Source organism: Rana temporaria, chromosome 1, assembly GCF_905171775.1.
Source record: "Rana temporaria chromosome 1, aRanTem1.1, whole genome shotgun sequence".
Lineage (NCBI taxonomy): Eukaryota > Metazoa > Chordata > Amphibia > Anura > Ranidae > Rana > Rana temporaria.
Window position 1 is genome coordinate 447,571,000 of NC_053489.1, and position 22,041 is coordinate 447,593,040.

The 22,041-nt window shown below is 44.9% G+C and overlaps 1 protein-coding gene across 1 annotated transcript in view; it reads left to right on the top strand.

Annotated features, from left to right (window-relative positions):
* Positions 1-304: 304 nt before the first annotated feature.
* Positions 305-22,041, top strand: part of LOC120916275 (zinc finger protein 414-like) — a 33,850-nt gene continuing 12,113 nt past the window's right edge. The window contains exons 1-5 of the mRNA XM_040327155.1: positions 305-423; positions 11,709-11,856; positions 14,093-14,200; positions 17,028-17,133; positions 20,762-21,249. Coding sequence (XP_040183089.1) covers positions 421-423; positions 11,709-11,856; positions 14,093-14,200; positions 17,028-17,133; positions 20,762-21,249 — 853 coding nt within the window. The 5' untranslated portion in view covers positions 305-420. The remainder of the gene's footprint in view (positions 424-11,708; positions 11,857-14,092; positions 14,201-17,027; positions 17,134-20,761; positions 21,250-22,041) is intronic.

Genomic DNA, 22,041 nt, shown 5'->3' on the forward strand with positions numbered 1-22,041 from the left:
CTGTCACTAAGCTCTTTTGTATGAAGCAAATATTGAGGATTTTCATATGTAATGACATATGATTGCTCTTGTACTATTCAAAAAATGACTGGAAACGAAGGCACCACAAAAAACATGCAAATGTAACTTTGTAATAAAAATAGGAAATAATAAGCGTGAAAAAAACACACCACAAATGCATGTAAAAGAGATGTGGACGTGCAGAGTGAGTGAAGTGAAAGCAGGAATGGCCGATGTGAGGAGAACTGCCCACATCCCACAATGAGGAGAAAGGGCGCCATTCAGAGCACAGCTCTCCCCCTCCCTTCCTACACAGCAAATATCGCGGTATCACCTCACTCAAAATGGCTACCATGTAAGCCAGCTGTGAGAGCCCACTGTACTGCGAGAGATAGCGCGTCCTAGAAGAGCTCAGCCGCCATGGTAAGTGATGGCCGCCCCTCTGCCCTTCTATAGGACTCTGTTATTAGAGAACGTCCCCCCCATTTCCTGCCCAGACTTGTGTGTATACCCGAATTCTAGTCACCATTATCTGTCTATAGGATGTTCTCTTTACATCTCTACCAGTCCCAGCATTGTATACATTAGAATTCCAGTATAACATGTACTATACAAGGAAGTGTTCGTCCTAGAAGGACAAGCAGGGGTTAAGACCTGCCTCCGTGCGCAGGTTGGTCATTGGCTGCCTTTTGTGGACGTGCGGTGGCTTTGTCGCGGAGGGCGTGGCTGCGTGATGCCTATTAACTGTTGCTGAGCCGGAGAGAAGTGTGAATACTAGGCTGGTGAGCCATCAGCCATAATGGACAATAGACTGTCAGGACTCCATTATTGGACGAGGTGTGCGGATGTCAGAGCAGGAAAGGAGCTCATTGACCTACATAGGGGGTTACCAGCAGGGAGAACACAGGCTTCAGCTCTTCTGTCTCTTATGTCTATGTGACTGATCTGATTGTCCTTTCCACCACGGGGGCCACATCCTACATTATACAGATGTGATATATGGCCTGAAAAAAGTCCTTTTTATAAAGGAGGGGAAAATGTAAAACAATAAATAAATGAAGGAATCGCACTGAAATGTGGGTTTCTATGTGGGTTGTTTTTTTTTTCCAATCCGCATATGATTTAGAACAACAGAAAAAAACGAAATAAAATTAAGCAAATACTCCAAATAAACGTGATCCCATCATCAGAGCTTGCATCAGAGCCCCCCTTTACATCATCAGAGCTTGCATCAGAGCCCCCCTTTACATCATCAGAGCTTGCATCAGAGTCCCCCTTTACATCATCAGAGCTTGCATCAGAGTCCCCCTTTACATCATCAGAGCTTGCATCAGAGTCCCCCTTTACATCATCAGAGCTTGCATTAGAGCCCCCCTTTACATCAGAGCTTGCATCAGAGCCCCCCTTTACATCATCAGAGCTTGCATCAGAGCCCCCCTTTACATCATCAGAGCTTGCATCAGAGCCCCCCTTTACATCATCAGAGCTTGCATCAGAGTCCCCCTTTACATCATCAGAGCTTGCATCAGAGTCCCCCTTTACATCATCAGAGCTTGCATCGGAGCCCCCCTTTACATCATCAGAGCTTGCATCAGAGCCCCCCTTTACATCATCAGAGATTGCATCAGAGTCCCCCTTTACATCATCAGAGATTGTATCGGAGCCACCCTTCACATCATCAGAGCTTGCATCAGAGTCCCCATTTACATCATCAGAGCTTGCATCAGAGCCCCCATTTACATCATCAGAGCTTGCATCAGAGCCCCCCTTTACATCAGAGATGAGTCCCCCTTTTACACCATCAGAGATCCCAACAGAGTCCCCCTTTTACATCATCAGGGATGAGTCCCCCTTTTACATCATCAGGGATGAGTCCCCCTTTTACATCATCAGGGATGAGTCCCCCTTTTATATCATCAGGGATGAGTCCCCCTTTTACATCATCAGAGATGTGTCCTCCTTTTACATCATCAGAGATGTGTCCCCCTTTTACATCATCAGAGATTGCATCAGAGTCCCCCTTTTACATCATCAGAGATCCCATCAGAGTCTCCATTTACATGAGAGCACATGAGCGATCAAATCAGAGCCCCCTTCCAGCTTGCATAAAAGATCCCATTGGGAGTCCCCCTTGTGTGAGAGATCCCATCAGGGTCCATTAAATTCCCAACCCCCCCATCTGAGTAGTAATTTCCCCCCTTGTGTGAGAGATTCAATCAGGGGTCCGTCAAACACTCCCCGCCTTGCGTGAGAGATCCTGTCGGAGTGGTCACCTACCCCCCTCCCTTGTGAAAGATCCCATCAGGGTCTATTCCAAACCCAACCAAACCGCCCCCCGCCCCCCTCCACCTTGCATGAGAGATCCCATTGGAGTGTACTCCAACACCCCCCCCCCCCCGTGTAACATCCATCCCTTCGGAGTACCCCTCCTTGCGTGTGACACCCCGTTGGAGTACCCCCCCCTTGCGTGAGACATCGCGTCCAAACCCACCGACTGTCAGAGGACATAGGGGACCCCCTTTATATGTGAGTCTCCATCACTATCTACTAGCCAGAAAAGGCCAGGCAACAAGCATTTTCAGGAGTAGGTCAGAAATGGTGGCCTCCATAATCCTCAGTACAGACTCATTGGACCACTTCCTCTTGCTCCTGTATATGCCTAGACTTTAGCAGTTTTTTTTTTTTTTTTTTTACATTCCTGCCATGGATGTGTTTACAGGCAGTCCCCGAGTTACGAATGACTCCTACTTACGAACGGCCTCAAATGACGGCCAATTGTGCTCCAGACTGGTCCTGAATACCTTTTCGAGCACCTCCAGACACATCCCACACTGCCGTACTACACCCCAGATAACATAACAAGTGCCCGGAACATCCCATATCATGCACAATATAGAGGCTAGAAAAATGGACAGCCGCACTCCAAAAAAAAAACTTAGGTTGTCTTTATTGTAAAACAGGTGGAAAATGCTCTACAAAATACAGCAAAAGGTAGAGCTAGCAGCCTACGCGTTTCACACTATAATCAGTGCTTAGTCATGGCTAAGCACTGATTATAGTGTGAAACGCATAGGCTGCTATCTCTACCTTTTGCTGTATTTTGTAGTGCATTTTCCACCTGTTTTACAATAAAGACAACCTAAGGTTTTTTTTGGAAGTGTGGCTGTCCATTTTTCTAGCCTCTATATTTTGCCTTGTGCATTGCTGGCACTCCTGATCTCTTGAGAAGCTATTGATTGTCCAGCATACTCGATTTGTCCAGCATGGAGCGGTAACTCCCTTTTCCACATCATGCACAGGCGGCAGTTCCACTTACGAACACGAAGTACGAATGCAGTGTTACGACCGGAAGTTACACTTACAAATGCAGTGTTGCGACTTACGAACAACTTCGACTTACGAACAAACCTACAGTCCTTATTGTGTTCGTAACTCGGGGACTGCCTGTACTGAGTAGGAGCCCTACCCCATGTTGCTCTTAAATCGCAGTGGGATACATTTGGCACTGCTTGGGTTTAAATGTTAATTTGCCTAGGGAGGAAAGGAATAAATAGAATTCTTACCTTTTATTCCTCACGCCGTTGGCAGCTGGTGCTCTGCTTTGCTGTCTGACATGGGCGGGACATGGGCCGGGCCTTTGTAGGAATGCTGGTCCTGCATTGTATGTAATGTCATCTTAGAACTGCGAACAGCCAGGCATTGTAATGAGGCAGCTTTAGTAGATGCATGGAGAGGAAGAAGCCCCTAGGCGCAAGTAATAAATATGGCTGTAACATGAAATGTGCTCACAAAAGGTGGACTGTGCTTTTAAGTCGCAGTAATAATACATCCAGTATACCATATAAATAGAAACATTAAAGTGACCCATTTTGCCTTTCCAGTGGACAGTATTAAGGGGCTCTGTTTACCACTGTTATCCAACACTTAGGTGTGATGTCTCTTAAATTGAATGCTTGCTCCATATTGGATTGATTCAGCAGTTTATCTCCTTTCAACTGGAGCTTATTGTTTTTCATTTATGTATATAGGTAAAAGTGATTAGCTTGATGTAAATAATCTAAAATGTTAATGGCTAAGGGCCAGATCCACAAATAGCGGGCGTAACTTAACTTTTCCCATTTAAGTTACACTGCCGCAAATTGTCCAAGTTAGTGCCCGATCAACAAAGCACTTACCTGGAAATTTGCAGCGGTGTAAATCTGTCCGGCGCAAGGCGGGCCAAATAGAATGGGGCGAGTCCCATTTAAATTAGGCACACGCCGGACGTACTGCGCATGCTCCGTCGGGTAAATAACCCGACGTGCATTGCGCTAACTGACGTCGCACAGACGTCATTTGCTTAGACGGTAACGTAAATGGCGTCCAGCGCTATTCACGGACGTCTTACGCAAATGACGTTGATGTTTAAATTTCGACGCGGGAACGACGGCCATACTTAACATGGCTTAGGAGAACTAGGGTTCAGCCCTAGTTTTACGCGGCGTAACCCGACAGGAAACTACGTAGATTTAGATTGACGGGCCGTTCGGGGATCGCCGTAAATCTTCATTTGCATATTCTACGCTGGCCGCAATGGCCTCGCCACCTAGCGGCCGGCCTAGAATTGCATCCTTAAGATCCGACAGTGTAATTCAATTACACCTGTCGGATCTTAGGGCTAGCTATGCGTAACTGATTCTATGAATCAGTCGCATATTTAGAAACAGAGATACGACGGCGTATCAGTAGATACGCCGTCGTATCTAGTTTGTGGATCTGGCCCAAAGAAACTTCAGTTATTTGTATTACTTAACTCCTTCAGATACGCGCTATGACGACTACAGCGCAGACCTACTTTGCCGGGAGGCCGTCAATAGACGTCCTCCCGAAGAGATACCGGCTCCAGAGAGCACACAAAAGAAATGGGAAGCAGCTATGGAATACATCCAAACATCAGGGATGCCAAGGATGACTGAGGAAAAAACAGGGGATTTAGATGCACCAATTACAACAGAGGAATTCACGGGGGCATTAAAACTGTTGAGATTGGGAAAGGCGCCGGGCCCAGACAGGTATACTCTGTCCTTCTATAAGTTTTTCGATGAAATATTGGTTCCGAGATTCATAGCAGCCTTCAACTCGCTACCAGAGGGCCAGTAAAAAATTGACAGAAACATTGTTAGCACGCATAACAGTAATCCCTAAAGGAAGGAAAAGACCCCTCTCATTGTACCAGTTATCGCCCAATCTCCCTGCTGAATGTAGATCTCAAAATTCTCACAAAGATCCTTGCCACCAGATTAGTAGATCAGATCCCGGCTTGATACATCCAGACCAAGTGGGGTTTACCCCTGGGAGGGAGGGCAGAGAGAACACACAGCGGGTAGTGAGCGATATTCATTTTCCACAAAAACAGCAGAAACCATTGGTACTCGTATCCGCAGATGCGGAAAAAGCTTTTGATAGGGTGGACTGGCTGTTTCTGAAGGCTATTCTACAACATATAGGTTTGAGAGAGGGGATGATAAGTTGGTTTACAAACCTATATTCAGTACCGAGTGCCAGGGTTAAGAACGACGACAGAATTTCGGAGCATTTTTCTATTCGAAATGGCACACGGCAGGGATGTCCATTGTCGCCTATCATCTTTATTCTTGCACTGGAACCCTTTTTACATAGGATACAGGCTAATCCTAACATGAGGGGGATACCAACAAAGGGGGAGGAACGCAAACTCGCGGCATACGCAGACGATGTAATTTTTTTTTATTTTTATAACTTCCCCAGTCATCTACCTTCCATCCCTACTTTCAGAGCTACGGGATTACAGGGGGAATATCAAACTTCAAAGTAAATTACGGTAAATCGGAAGCGATGGGAGTAGAAATGAATAGGTCCCTAATACATCTAGTAACTACATAATTCGATTTCAAATCGATTAGTTGGTCCGCACCTTCCGTCCGTCCGCCCATTAAAAAAATCCTCCTGTCCCGTGATAACAGGCGCCGCCGTATTACACAGGACATGCAGCGCCGACGTGCCTCGTATGTGTACAAGGCGCCACCGTATTACGAGGCACGTCCGCGCCGCATGTCCACGCCTCTCCTCGGCTCTCCTCTGACGTCAGCTCCCCACTGATCTCAGTCCCGCCCGCTGCTGCCTCGAGGGAACAGCGGTGAGGAGAGCCGAGCTGCACTGTCTGTGAAAGGTAGAAAAACCTACCTAGTTTAGTTACCTAGTCTTGTTTACAGTTGCATACACTCACACAGTAACAGTACAATCAGTACATGCATTCCTATAACAATTCCCCATCCTCCTAACTCCCATCATTAGTGTTCTGGGGGGTGGGTGGAATAGTAGTGCCCCATCATTGGTTTTCCTGGGGGGGGGGGGATAGTGCCCCATTGGTGTTCCTGGGAGGGGAGGGGAATAGTGCCCCATCATTGGTGTTCCTGGGAGGAATAATGCCCCATCATTGGTGTTCCCGGGAGGAATAGTGCCCCATCATTTGGTGTTTCTGGGAGGAATAGTGCCCCATCATTTGGTGTTTCTGGGAGGAATAGTGCCCCATCATTTGGTGTTTCTGGGAGGAATAGTGCCCCATCATTTGGTGTTTCTGGGAGGAATAGTGCCCCAGCATTGGTGTTTCTGGGAGGAATAGTGCCCCAGCATTGGTGTTTCTGGGAGGAATAGTGCCCCAGCATTGGTGTTTCTGGGAGGAATAGTGCCCCAGCATTGGTGTTTCTGGGAGGAATAGTGCCCCAGCATTGGTGTTTCTGGGAGGAATAGTGCCCCAGCATTGGTGTTTCTGGGAGGAATAGTGCCCCAGCATTGGTGTTTCTGGGAGGAATAGTGCCCCAGCATTGGTGCTTCTGGGAGGAATAGTGCCCCAGCATTGGTGCTTCTGGGAGGAATAGTGCCCCAGCATTGGTGCTTCTGGGAGGAATAGTGCCCCAGCATTGGTGCTTCTGGGAGGAATAGTGCCCCAGCATTGGTGCTTCTGGGAGGAATAGTGCCCCAGCATTGGTGCTTCTGGGAGGAATAGTGCCCCAGCATTGGTGCTTCTGGGAGGAATAGTGCCCCAGCATTGGTGTTTCTGGGAGGAATAGTGCCCCAGCATTGGTGTTTCTGGGAGGAATAGTGCCCCAGCATTGGTGTTTCTGGGAGGAATAGTGCCCCAGCATTGGTGTTTCTGGGAGGAATAGTGCCCCAGCATTGGTGTTTCTGGGAGGAATAGTGCCCCAGCATTGGTGTTCCCGTGAGGAATAGTGCCCCAGCATTGGTGTTCCCGTGAGGAATAGTGCCCCAGCATTGGTGTTCCCGTGAGGAATAGTGCCCCAGCATTGGTGTTCCCGTGAGGAATAGGGCCCCATTATTGGTGTTCCCGTGAGGAATAGTGCCCCATCATTGGTGTTCCCGGGAGGAATAGTACTGCTGAAAAGTTGTGTAATGTTTAACGTTTTTTAATCTGCCGTTTGAGTGTAACACTCATTTTTTTCATTATTACTGTTAAATAAATGAAAAAATTCCACATTTCGTTTTTTTTTATGAGTTTATCCGATTAATCGAAAAAATAATCGGCCGATTAATCGATTATGAAAATAATCTTTAGTTGCAGCCCTACATCCGCCTCATCTGTGCCACCTGCCAGTGCCCACAGTGCTACAAATCAGTGCAAAATGGTGCCACCTATCAATGGTGCCACCTGTGCTCACCAGTGGTGCCAATGAGTGCTGTCTAATAGTGTCACCTACTAGTGCCCGTCACTGCAACCTATTAGTGCCACCCGTCAGTGTCACCTCTAAGTGCCCACCAGTGCTGCCTTATCAGTGCCCATCACTGCAGCCCATCAGTACAGCCTATCAGCGCAGCATCATCAGCATACATCAATGAAGGAGAAAAATTACCTGTTTGCAAAATTTTATAACAAAATATAAAACGGTTTTGTATTTATTAGGGTTGTCCCGATACCGAGTATTTGCGCTAGTACTCGCGTAAATACTCCCGATACCAAAATCGAATACTTTTTTTTTTTTTTGTGACATCGAGCGGTGCATAGAGGCAGGGCCGGATTAACCGTGGGGCTGATGGAGCTGCAGCTCCAGGCCCCCATCATAATATAGGCCCAAACTTAATTCTCTCACCAGGGCCCGGCGGCCGGCCGACGACCGCTATATAATAAATCCACACGTCCAGGCAGCTGCAGCCTGCATTATGATATAGGCCCAATTGACGCAGTGAACAACATTTAATCACGGGCTGTGGGCCGCGGCCGCGAGCCGCTGCTATGATTCACAGCAGAGCCGCGGCTATCCACAACAACACAGCCTCTTGTAGCGCGGGCGGTGCCAGTGCGCCGAGGCTGAGCGTGCTCCTCACCTTCAGTACTGTACTGAACACAGACACTGACTGTAGGCGGAGCTTGACGTCCCCCGGCGGCGTGCGTGACGTCATCCAGAGGCCGTCCCCGGCGTCCTAGGAGTCTCCATTGCCTTGCGAAAGGACCGCACCGCACGATCAACAGGAAAAATACAGTAAAAAGCAAGTAAGCCATGAGCGCTGGGGAAGTCACTGTCATACAGATGAGATAATGTTTAATTGTGCAAAAGAAGTGTGGGTACAGTACTGGCTGCAACGAACCTGAAGTGGTTAACTTTTTTTTTTTTTGGGGGGGGGGGGGGTGCTATATCAGTGCAGGGAGGCAGCTTATTAGTGCATCTCATCAGTGCCACATTTATGAGTGCCATCCAATCAATGCCAGTGCCACCTATCAGTGCCATCCAATCAATGCCATTGGATGGCACTGATAGGTGGCACTGGCATTGATTGAATGGCACTCATAAATGGATGGCACTGATAGGTGGCACTGGCATTGATTGGGTGGCACTGATGAGATGCACTAAAAAGCTGCCTCCCTGCACTGATGCACTAATGGGCACTGATCTGCACTGATAGGTGGCACTGGCTAGCTGCACTTTTGGGCACTGGCACCGATGAGCTGCACTGATAGGTGGCACTGGCAATGATTACTCCTTCAATGACATGTAGTTTTCCAGTACCGTATGCTAAAAAACAGCCCCACACCATGATGTACCAGTTCTTCATAATTCTAAAGAAAATATCCTTAGTCTGTATTGTGGTTTCAAAACGGTCACATGACATTTAAAAAAAGTATCGGTATTCGGTATCGGCAACTACTTGAAAAAAAGTATCGGTACTTGTACTCGGTCCTAAAAAACTGGTATCGGGACAACCCTAGTATTTATTTATTTTTATTATTAAATTCAGTCATTTTTTTGTCCAAAAAAAAACCCAGCAGAGGTGATCAAATACCACCAAAAGAAAGCTTTATGTGTGGGGGGGGGGGGGGATATAAAAATGTGGGTACAGCTGAAAGCTGAAAATTGGTCTGGTCAGGAGGGGTTTAAGTGCCCAGTAAGCAAGTGGTTAAATTAGAACTCCAGTGCAGGGGGATGCTGCCTGTGCAAATATGCATTTCATGTTATAGCACTCTTACCTTTTGGAATTTACCCTCTTTCAGCAATCTGAACTCCTCACTGCCATTGGCATCTTCTTCTTTCAGGTCCAGCATCTTCCTTGTATCGCCATTGGGCAACCAAGGATTATGTACATGCATGCTTAAATTACATTATCCAGGTACCTGGTTCATATTCTTGGCAACTTGGAAACCTTGGGAATGGGCCAGGATTGAACACTGCACTGTGCATGAATCGCAGTCTGTGTACAAACAAAACAAAAGATTGAAGATAAAGTCTCTTCTACCCAAAAATGCGACCTGCCTACCTATCAGTTTCACTTTAATACATGGCAAAGGAATCCCAGAGCACTCTGAGCTGGCATTGCCCTATTAAACAAATGGAGTTCATCAAAAAGAGACTATTCACTGGTGTGGGTAAATATCAGCTTGCTCTATGGAGGTCTGTATACAGAGTCATAGAAACATGTGAAGAAACATAGAATTTCACCTACTGGCTAAACAATATATAATATCAATTTGCTGACCACCTAACTGGAAATTTATGTCATTACTTAATTAATACCGGAGTTATGGGTGCAGCTAGATAATAACCCCAGTATTAAAAATTTCTGCAGCCACGCTTTCACCGATAAAAGCGATTTGAGCTGCTTAATAGCCACTGAATCATATTAGAACCAGCGGGAAGGGTCCCCTCTCACCGATTTCCAGAGGTTCTCGGGCTTACCTGGCTCATCGGCAAACCCGAGAACTGATCCGGCAGTTGCAGCAGTTGGCCATAGAGATTAGCAAAGAAAAGATGGCCTCTTCTCTGTGGCCTAGAAGGCCATGAACGATGTCATGACCTCACTTCCGCTCTTTCCGATATGTCATGTCACCACTTCCGCTTCATGGCCAACGTAAACAAGGCTTTTTTTTTTAATCCAACGCTTTCCACTGTAGAGGAGAGATGTGGGGTCTTATTGACTCCAGGTCTCTCCATAAAGAGGACCTGTCATTCCTTGTTTCTATTAAATGGGAATAAAAGGGACAGTGTAACAATAAAAAAACAAGTTTAGAAAAATGTTTTAAGTTATTTATTTTAATAAAGGGCACATTCGACCGCACGCAGAAGCGAACACTTATGCAAGTCACTCTCACATATGTAAATGGTGTTCACACCACATACATAACAGCAATTCTAGCACTCGACCTCCTCTGTAACTCTAAACTAGTAACCTGTAAACATTTTTAAAGTGTGGCCTATAGAGATTTTTAAGAACCATTTTGAAAGCATGACATGTTTGGTATCTATTTACTTTATCTTTTTACAAAAAAATGGAGTATATCTTGTGTGTTTTTTGAAGATTTATTAGAGTATTCTTCCATTTTTCTTCTCTAGAGCCTTTGCTTAAAAACATATTATTTGGGGGTTCTAAGTAACCGAAAATTACAGTTTAAAAAAAATAATAATATATAAACAGGCCGACAAGAATCTCAGCGAGAAAATAGAGAGCAGGATCTCTATTTTTCTGGTCGAGGTTCTGGCCAGATTTCCAGACGAGAAACCTGACAGCCTCGTACACACGCTCGGTTTACTTGGCAAGAAAGCTCTGCCAGCAGTTTTCTCTGCAGAGAAAACCGAGCGTGTGTACAAGGCTTAAAGCGGTAGTTCACCCACAATCCCATGATTTTACCATCGAGACAGGCATTGTAGCGCGAGCTACAGTATGCCTGTCCCGATTTTTTTAACCCCGTACTCACCTTGTAGTCGTCCATCGTAGATTTCGGCTCCCGCGGGGAATGGGCGTGCCTATGGAGAGGGAGGATGATTGACGGCCGGCCCTGGCACGTCACTCTCCCCGAAGACAGCCGGAGTAGGTCTCGGCTCTTCACGGCGCCTGCGCACAGGCTATGCGCACGCGTCGTGAAGACCAAGCCTATTTCGGCTATTTCCGGAGAAGCGTGACGCGCCAGAGCCGGCCGTCAATCATCCTCCGTCTCCAGAGGCACGCCCATTCCCCGGTATCTTCGATGGACGACTACAAGGTGAGTATGGGGGGAAAAAATTCGGGACAGGCATACTGTAGCTCGCGCTACAATGCCTGATTTTAAGGTAAAAAAAAAATTTGTTCCCGTCGATAGGGTGAACCCCCGCTTTAACAAGTAACCAGATGTTTTTTTGTTTTTTTTATATTATATATATTTTTTATATATACATATTTACTATGGATTGCTTTAATTTTGGCTTAAGGATAAATCAGAAGATCCCCCAGCAGACCAACAAAGTAAAGGAAAAAATGAAGACGCTGGTCCCTCTACATCAAAGACTGTTAGAGGAGTCAAAATGGAATCCAAGAGACCAAGAGAAGGAGGCAGAAGGCGGAACCTCCAAGGCGCAAGTATGTGTGGGGGTTTGAATCCATTATGTCTTTTTACAGCTCTGTGTTTATAATGGGCCTGACGTACTGAAATCTAGGCACAGACAATTATGCATTGATGCTGCCCGAATAAGCAAACGTATTATGTGCCTGGAAGTGCACAAACATAGATACACAGTAGAGCTGCACGATTCTGCCCAAAATAAGAATCACGATTAATTATTTTTTTTGCTTAGAATAAAGATCACGATTCTTGTGATGTAACATCATCTTTAACATTATACAAAAAAATCAGGCTACCTTTACTGTTTCGTTTCTTATTCATTGATTACTGCATGACTATTTACGTTGGCAGAATGGCACGGCTGCACAAATGGACATACTTGTATGTCCCTTTTTAAATTGTGGGCATGTGCGCCCGCTGCGAGCTCCATGAGTGTAACCGTGGGTCCCGCGGACTTGATGTCCGCCGGGTGCCCACGATCGTGTCACGGAGATGCAGAACAGTGAACAAAGCATTTCCCTGTTCTGCCTAGTGACAGGACAGTGATCTACTGCTCCCTGTCATCAGGAGCAGTGATCAGTGTCGTGTCACTTGTAGCCCAACCCCCCCACAGTTAGAATCACTCTCTAGGACATACTTAACCCCTTCCTCGCCCCCTAGTGGTTAACCCCCTTCCCTGCCAGTGTCATTTACACAGTAATCGGTGCATTTTTATAGCACTGATTGCTGTATAAAATGACAATGGTCCCAAAATAGCGTCAAGTCCCATAATGTCTTAGTCACAATAAAAATCGCAGATCGCTGGCATTGCTAATAAAATAAAAAAAATTAATAAAAAAAAAAGTCATAAATCTATCCCCTATTTTGTAGACGCTATAACTTTTGCGCAAACCAATCAACCAATTTTTTTTTTTTTTTTTTAGCAAAAATCTGTAAAAGAATACGTATCGGCCTAAACTAAGGGGAAAAAATTTGTGTTTTTTATATATTTTTGGGTGATCTTTATTATAGAAAAAAATTGCATTTGTTTTCAAAATTGTCGCTCTTTTTTTTGTTTATGGCGCAAAAAATAAAAACGGCAGAGGTGATCAAATACCACCAAAAGAAAGCTCTATTTGATTCCTTTTAAAAATGATTAAAAGTAGATAAAAATCAATCATATAATGTGCCTCTAGTTTCACTTTCACTTTTAAACTGGTTTCATGTTCCTGTGAACGAGAGACACACAGAACAAAAACAAACAAATCCAGGGCAGTGTTTTGTTGTAAAATGAATCTGATTGGTTCTGGGAAATTTTAGACACACAGTAATGACAGCTTAGACCACCGTGAGAAAGCTCCCAGTACTGTGGTTATAAGGAAACAGACGAGCAGGAAGTGTGGAGATCACAGCAGAATTACAGCAACTTCAAAGCAAAAACGAACAATGAGGACATGAAACCAGGACTGCAGTAAGGTAAAGGAAGCTATTTAGATTAAAAAAAAAATTCCTTTAGTGACCCTTTAAAGCGACGCAGTGCCGAATTGCAAAAAGTGCTCTGGTCAGGAAGGGGGTAAATTGGTTAAAGGTGTGTTTTTATTTATTTATTTATTATAATTTTTTTTTTTTTCAAAAAAAATGCGTGCCGCCGGAGGGACAAAGTACATACCTTACCTAATGAGGTCAGACTGGAAACTCTCTCTAGGGTTCAGATCAGGAGACATTCTTGGCCACTGGATCACTTTTTACCCTGTTCCTTTTCAGAAATGCAAGTGGCCTTAGATGTGTGTTTTGGGTCATTGTCATGTTGGAAAAGTGTACAACAACCAAAGGCACGGAGTGATGATGGCATCTTCTCTTTCATTATAGAGCAGTACATATGTGAATTCATGATACCATCAATGAAATATAGGAAAAATGCTGTTGTTATGAAAGTCAGCTAAAACATAATTTTATTATTGCATGTGAACAGCAGTCAAAAAGAAAGCCAAACGCGTTTTGGCCATCAGTCCTTAATCGTGGCTATACTCATTTTGTAGTATAGTGTCCCATAGAAAATGTTGATTCTGAAAGTAAAGTAAATGTTTTCTGACAAATCTGTTGGGGTTGTTCTCATTTATGCTGAGCACTGTACATATCTTGTATAAACTTCTGGCTGGTACTTTTTTTAAAAGCACTGTTTGTAAAGGCAGAGCTGCTTGTAAAATGTATACCAGCTCTTATTAATAATCTTTAAAGGAAAACCTTGTAATTTCTATGCTGTCTTCTGGACAGAAAGGGGTCATCGGTGTACTACATATGGTTGTAATCGATCGTTTCTCACCATGCAAGATCTTATTACCCACGTGTCTGTCCACTATAAACCCACTGAGTCTTTGCAAGGTAAGAAGTCTGCTAGAAATGTTTTTCTATCTGGTTGTATATCCTTTCTTCACTCTAGAGCAGTGGTTCTCAACCTTCTAGTGCCATGACTCCTTGATAAAATTTCCCAAGTTGTGGGGACCCCTAACAGTAAAATTATTTTTGTAGCGTGGGTTGTCAGCACCCAAGGCAAGACAAGTAATTTGCTCCCCTAACCCACGGACATTTGGCTCTCCCTGAGTCCCTTCCACTCGTACAGTATTAAAACCCCTTATGGTACATTTTAGGATGTACCACTCTTTTTGTTTTCCTTTCTTTTCCTTTTATCTCTATGCTAATTTCTTGTTCCCCCCATTCCTCTTCTCTAGCCGCATTTCTTGTTCTTTCTCTAATTCTTTCTCTCTCTTTTTCTTTTTCTTTGTTCCTCCCCCTCTTTTCTTCTCCCTTCCATGTATTCTCTATTTTTATTCCTTCTCTTACTCCTTGGTGGGCTGAATGGGATGAGTGGCAGTGCTGGGGGGAGTTCTGATCAGCCAACGTAGGTACTCTTGATCAAGGTCATCTGCTGATCTGAGAACTGTAGTGGGGACTTTTAATGGCATCTATAATCACAGGTAGTGTTACTCACTTTGTCTCTGGCTTTATTGCGTCTCCGACTTTGTGGCGTCTCCTAGCAGTGACACCTATGCCAAAATTGGGAGATAGGGTCTCTTCCAGCCCCTTCCACTTCACATTCCTCACCAGTCAGCTGACCTCTAGTCTCTTCCCCCCCAGCCATTCTGTGAACTGAATGGGCGGCCGCGGGCTCCAGGAACAACCCTGCTGGGTGGCTTCAAAAAAGCTGGGAGAGCAGTGCAGGCTTCAGGAACAGCCCAGGATTTGGTGACCCCTGGCCAATCGTCATTTGACCCCCGAGGGGGTCCCGACCCCAGGTTGAGAAGCACTGCTCTAGAGACTATTTTATGGACTGAAGTAATATAAATGGCAGTGATACTTGTCATTTAACTGGCTATAACCACAACAATGCTGGTTCTGTCCATAAATAGCTGCAGCTGGTCCTAAATATTTATTTTACAGTTTAAAACCATGGGTTTTTAAAGCTGAAGTTTAGGTATGGATATTTTACATGGCTACCTTGATCCAGTTAGGACCAATGTAAGTATGTTATCCTTGTGGTAGCTGGAAATCACTGTATCGGGAACGGCTATTACTGTGCTCTCCACTAGCTTCTAGGGTGTTGCGATCTCAGCATAGGCACCATTCACAGAATTGCTTTAATTTTTCTTAATGAATGCAAGGTATTCTCTGATTGGACAAGGTGGAGATCGTGAAGGTGAAGCAAGCTGACATGGGTGCCCCATAGCAAGCCTATGAGTAAGCACTAGTTGATAGTGCGAAACGCGTCAGATGCTCATCCTTGTATTTTTTTGCTGTGATTTGTAGTGCATTTATCCTTTTAAAATAAAGACAGCCATCAAGGTATTTTTCAGAGTGCGGCTGTCCATACCTTCTTTTCTACTAATTGCCTTGTGCATTGCCTGCACCCTTGATTTCCTGGGAGGACATAGATCATTTAAACACATCCACCTGGAGCGGTAACTTCCCCAGCACTCCGTAGAAGGGAGGAGCCAAAAGCGCTGGCGGTAGACCTGAGAAAAGGAGATTCAGGGCTGCTCTGTGCAAAACCATTGCACAGAGCAGGTAAGTAACATATATTTGTTATTTTTTTTGGGGGGGAGTGATCCTTTGCAATCACTTTAAGCTTTAAAAAAAAATGTGGCGTTTGCCCAAATTGTACTTTCCTAATGCAGTCTTTGCTAAAAGATCTGTGGGCATCTGAGGATTCCACTGCATGTATAACCTTTTTTTTATTTTGAAAATGTCCACTTGTTGTACTAATGTTCAATGAGTAAATATAACATTTAAGGGTTTTGGTTTGACCAGTTTGAGGGCCCATTTACACCTAGATGGGGAGTTTTGGTGCATTTAAGGCACCTGTATTATGTTGTGTGCTAACATGCTTCAAGCACAACAAAGTGGTTAAAAAATCAGATCTGCACAATTTTTTTTTTATGAAGCAGGGGTGTTGCCTCGTGCTATTGGAAATGAAGGGCACTGCAATGCCCCGACATGTTTTGAAGTGTGTTTCAGTAACGTGCATTGCCACAACGCATAGATATGAATTGGCCCTTAAAGGTAATCTATGCCGAGTGAAACTTGTAAACTAACATTACTAATGTCTTCTGGAAATGCTAATTGCTTGGTTGTTGCAGTGATGCTTTGTATTCAGTACTTTCTAAATCGTCTAAGTTGAAATCTACTAATCAGGTGTTTTAAATTCACAGGCTTCAAAAATATAAAAGCCACAGACAGCCAGGTAACTAGCATTTTCAGAAGGAAGTCTGCAATGACGGTCTGTCACACAAATGTACTGAGAAAATAATTGAACTCCTGTATACCACTTATAAGGCAAACATTATTATTTTTTTATTATTACAGGTATTTATATAGCGCTGACAATATACGTAGCTCTTTACGACATTGTACACTGATATCAGTCCCTGTCCTCAAGGAGCTTACAATCTAAGCTCTCAGCCTTACATGCATACACATACTAGGGACAATTAAGACGGGAGCCAATCGACCTACCACAAGAGCAGGGGGGACATGCAGACAGTATTTTTTCACTCAAAAAGAACAAAAAAACTGAAGTATACTGTACAAACTCCCCTTTGACTGAATACCTAGTGCTTATTACACTTCACATGTATACCTAATTTACATTACTGTTATTTAAGTAAAAGGACTATAATGGCATGTTTATTTCTGACCGTATTTTGATTTGCAGATAAAAAGTTCATATGCTCAATGAATGACTGTGGTGAGACCCTGGACAGTATGCAAGACCTTATGACCCATCTAAAGGTCCATTACAAGCCAAATCGCTATTTTAAGTAAGTCTGTTGAACTGAATTGGGGTCCATTGTTAAATCCAATAATGAGGACACTTGTACTTTTAGCCCTTTGTGGAACTATAGCAGCATGAAAATTAGTGGTTCAAATATTTACAGAAGGATGTTTTAGTGGGTTGCACTCGGTGAAATAATTGAAATGTAGATCCTATTGTAACACACGATAATGTTTTCAGTCATGTATTTTAAAGCTCAACTGGAAAACGTGAAAAATCTCACTTGCAGTAGGGCTGCGCCCACACCGCAAGGATTAATTGCATGTTCAGGTCTAGGGAAAATAAGATTTGCTTACCCAATCCTTCACATTGCTAGACTGGTGCCCACAGAGTCTCCTCTCCCATGTGCCTGTGGTCTAAAGCAGGGGTCTCCAAACCTTCTAAACAAAGGGCCAGTTTACTGTCCTTCAGACTTTAGGGGGGCCTTACTGTGTCTATTGGGAATAGAAAATGTCCCGACGTTGGTGGGAAAAATATGCTGCATCATTTGTTTCAGTGGGCATAAGTGTGCCCATTTTCAATGTCATTGGCCTAAATTATGCCTCATTGTTAAAGCGGGGGTTCACCCTAAAAACTAATTTTTAACATTGGAGCCAGCATACTAAGGACATTTACTTTCGGCAGGTCATTTTTTTTTTTTTCTCCGTACATACCTTTTTATATTCTGATTTTGTCCAGGGCTTCCGCGTTCTGATGACCCAGGGACTGGGCGTTCCTATCCCTGCCTCAGGGTTCCGATGACTGCGGGACTGGGCGTTCCTATCCTTCTGTTCGATGATTGACGGCTTGTGAAACAGGTCCCCTGTCGCACAACGCGCGTCACCAGATTTCCCGGAAATAGCCGAGCTGCGAGTCGGCACTATACGGCGCCTGCGCCCGCCGTGTAGAGCTGACTGCGCAGGCGCCGTATAGTGCCGACTCGCAGCTCGGCTATTTCCGGAAATCTGGTGACGCGTGTTGTGCGACAGGGGACCTGTTTCACAAGCCGTCAATCATCGAACCGAAGGATAGGAACGCCCAGTCCCGCAGTCATCGGAACCTGGAAGCCCTGGACAAAATCAGAATATAAAGGTATGTACGGAGAGAAAAAAAAAATACCTGCAGAAAGTAAATGTCCTTAGTATGCTGGCTCTGCTAGATGTAATGTTAAAAAAGATTTTTTGGGGTGAACCCCCGCTTTAAGCTGGGTTGCACAAACCCCCAAACCAATGTGACTCCCGTCAGTGTTATTGGGAGGAATTGTGCCCCATTGTTGGTGTCATTGGGAAGAATTGTGCCCCGTTGTTGGTATCAGTGGATGAGATCGCACCCCAAGGGCCAGATAAAAGCAAGCAAAGGGCCGCAGTTTGGAGACCACTGGACTAAAGTCCTGATTTCATCAAAACAAATGCATTGGTCTATAGCATTGCTCTGAATGTGACGATGTAGAGGGAGAGTCCATCGTTGGAACATGGGGGATCCCCGTTTACCAGGGTAGTGGAGGATTGTGTAAGAAAAGTGCTTTTACTCTCCCTTAAACCTAAACGAGCAGGTAAACCTTGCAGTACAGGTGCAGCCCCACTTCAAGGGAGAATTTCCAAGTTTCCCTGAGTTGGGCTTTAAACAAAGTCTGTGGTGGTTTTGAGATTGTTTTTCTCAATTGTGGAAAGTAGAAGATGATGGAAGCACTACTAATTTATATTATGCTTCAATTCTCTTTATATCTAATCACTTATTCAATCCCATAGCGATTTTCAAATCCTCTCATTGCCTTCCATTAAAAGTATGACCTATTGGGGGAAATTGTCCCCCAGTTAACCCACCCAGTGTCACAGAGGAACTTTCACTCTCTCAATCAACACTAAAAAAAAAATTATCCTAATGCCGCTAGCATTAGTAAATAGGAAAGTATATCACATTTACTTGTTTTAAACTTTTCTTTTACATTTCTTGAAATTAATTCATACATCCCAGGAGTATTCAGGAGTAGAGGTAGGGTTTTCTTAGCTAAGCACACCCTCCTGCCTGCATGCCTAAGCTAAAGGTAGATTGATTCCAGGGAGTAAAATGCTACTCGTATTTATCGCGGTATAACGCGCTCCCGCGTATACCGCGCACCCCTAATGTTTCCCCGAATCCTGTGGAAGAAAAGTTTTTTTTGTACTTACAGTTTTGGTGTCTTGCGCGGCATCTATCGGCGGCCTCGTCGGGTCCATCTGCGGCTTCGGGTGTCCTCTTCGTCGGGTACGGGTCCTTCTGCGGCTTCCGGGGGTCCTCTTCGTCGGGTGCGGGGTCCGTCTGCCGCTTCGGGTGTCCTCTTCTGCGGCGTCCTCGCATCCTCCCCGCTCGTTTCCAGCGCCGAGTTTGAATACTGCGCCGACATATACCGAGCGCAGTACACTCGTGTATCGTCGGGCAGGCTCGGCAACTCTCGCGCTGACGTCCTGTACGCTCAGGACGTCAGCACGAGAAGTGCCGAGACTGCCCGAAGATACACGAGTGTACTGCGCTCGGTATATGCCGGTGCAGTATTCAAACTCGTGGCGGGAAAGCGGGTATCGGCGTATACCGCGCACCCACGATTTTGCCCTGATTTTCAGGGCAAAATAGTGCGCGGTATACGCCGATAAATACGGTATCTAACTACCTTATTCCAGATGGCAGCAGCCAGAAATGCTAGGGGTTGTTTTTCAAAGTGATTTCTTAGCAAAATAAAGCATGGAGACATGGATGGATGGGGGAAGATTGCTGTAAATATTAAAAATGAATGAAATGGAGTTTTTCGTTTGTGGTGCTCAGATGCAGTGTAGTTTACACTTTAAACCTGGTGCATACAGAAAGGTGTGTGTTTTTTTTATTTTATGTGTTTTTTTGTTTTTTTTCTGTTCAACATAGCGGGCTGAAGGAAAAAAAGCAGAGGAGGTTATTGGCTGAAAGCGCTGATCGGATGCCGGTTTTCCAGCATGCTCGTTCGACGGAAGCCGGTCATGAGACCAGCTTCTGATGGACGAGAAGTTGTAAACACTGGCTGAAAGTCGGCCAGTAACTGCTTAACTGACCATTTGCGGACAATTTTCAGCCCGGGTGTACCTAACTTTAAATTTCCCTAATATGGGTATTGCCATATTTTGGTAATGGCATCGCCAGTATCCCTAGCCACTTTGTTTACATTGAGCTTTCGGCCAGGGAATCTCCTGGTTGACCGCTTAATGGGATCGGGTATAGAGCCCGGCGCTTCATGACAGATTTCCCACAGAGAAATGCACCTACCTCTGTACACCAGCTCAGACCTGGTCTTAATTACTGCCTGATTCCTAAACTTCGAACTGGCGGTAATTCTTTAAAAATCTTTTGCTGCCATAGCGACAGGTTCTTAAAGTGGTGGTAGTTTGAATTACCTGGAAATTGTCGCACATGTCAGCAATGATACTGGAACTGGTGGAGATGTTTGCCTGAATTAGGTACAGGTAGTTCTAAAGAAAAGCATCAGCAGAAAAGTATAGTTAATGCTTTATTGAATCCCCCAGTATAATGTTTGAGGATTGTATGCAGCACACAGTTCAGGTATGATTAAATCATATAAAGGTTGGAAACCAAACCGTATTTTAACAGTTTCATGCATTTTCCTTCTATAGGTGTGAGAACTGTATGCAGCCGTTTCGTACACACCGCTCGCTGTTCAAGCACCTTCATGTGTGTTCCGACAACCTTTCACGCTCCGACAGCACAACCACCATGTCTCTTCCCACTGATATTAAGCCAGCTTCAGTGAGCCGCCAGACAAGTGTTATCCAGTGCGCCAAGAAAGACACTCCCCTCCCAGTGGCTGAGGATTCAACAAAATCTATTGCAACCGTTTCAGTTTCCTCCGTCCCTGGTGGTCAAATGTCTTCAGTGAGCAAACTGGCTTCTGAGACTTCTAACTCTTTTCCTGCCCTTAGCCCTTCTTTGTTTGCAAGTCGGCTCCCAGGTCCACAGCGGTCATCTGTTACTGGATCCTATCTAAACTACCTCCACCAATCGGCATACTCTTTACCTCAGGGTGCAGTCCCACAGAAACTTAGGCCATTCCTTGGGACTCAAGGACTGCCTGTCTCCAACGCCATGTGGAAAAAGAACCAAGGTCAGCTAGTGGGTTAGAATGTGCAAAAAATAGTAATTTGGGTAATTTTGTGTTCTATTTGTTACATACACTGATTATGGTGGAACTAAACCCTCCTATCCTTTAAAGCCAATGAAGCTGCCATCTTAGTCTCTGTTTGATCTACAGTTGCCATGGTGCTGCACATGTGATCCATTATGACATCAGCCATTTGATTATTTGAAAATGGGTTTACGTGTACTTTAGTAGCACCTCAACACACCTTGCCAGCAGATGTGCGTTGTTGTGCGCTGTGTTTCAAGATATAGCACCTGCACCTTTTGGGCAGCCCACTCAAATGGGCGGCCTTTATGCAATATGTGATAATTCGTGTGCATTACTGCACCACAGATTCGTGAACCCAACCTAAATGCTACACAAATTAAAGGTGAACTAAACCCTCCTCTCTTACAGACAAGGAAGCTGCCCTCTTAGCCTCCTGTTTGCTCTGCAGTTGGCATGGTACTACACATGTGGCCAGTTAAAAAGTAGCTCCAGTCTCCCACCCCCAATATTTAAAGTCAGCAGCTTGTATAGTGTAGCTGCTGACTTTTAATCTTGCCTGTCCAGGAATCACTAGAGCCAATTCATTAGTGGGCTTTGGGTCCAGGCACTGGCATCTTAGCTAAGGGAAACTGGCAGTGAAGCCTTGCAGCTTCAATGCCAGCTTTCCACTATGCATGTGCGAGCCACGCTGCGCTTTGTATATGCAGTCTTCGGGGGACCTGAGATCTGTCTCAAAAGGCTGCAGAGGAAGGGGGGGGGCGGAACTTC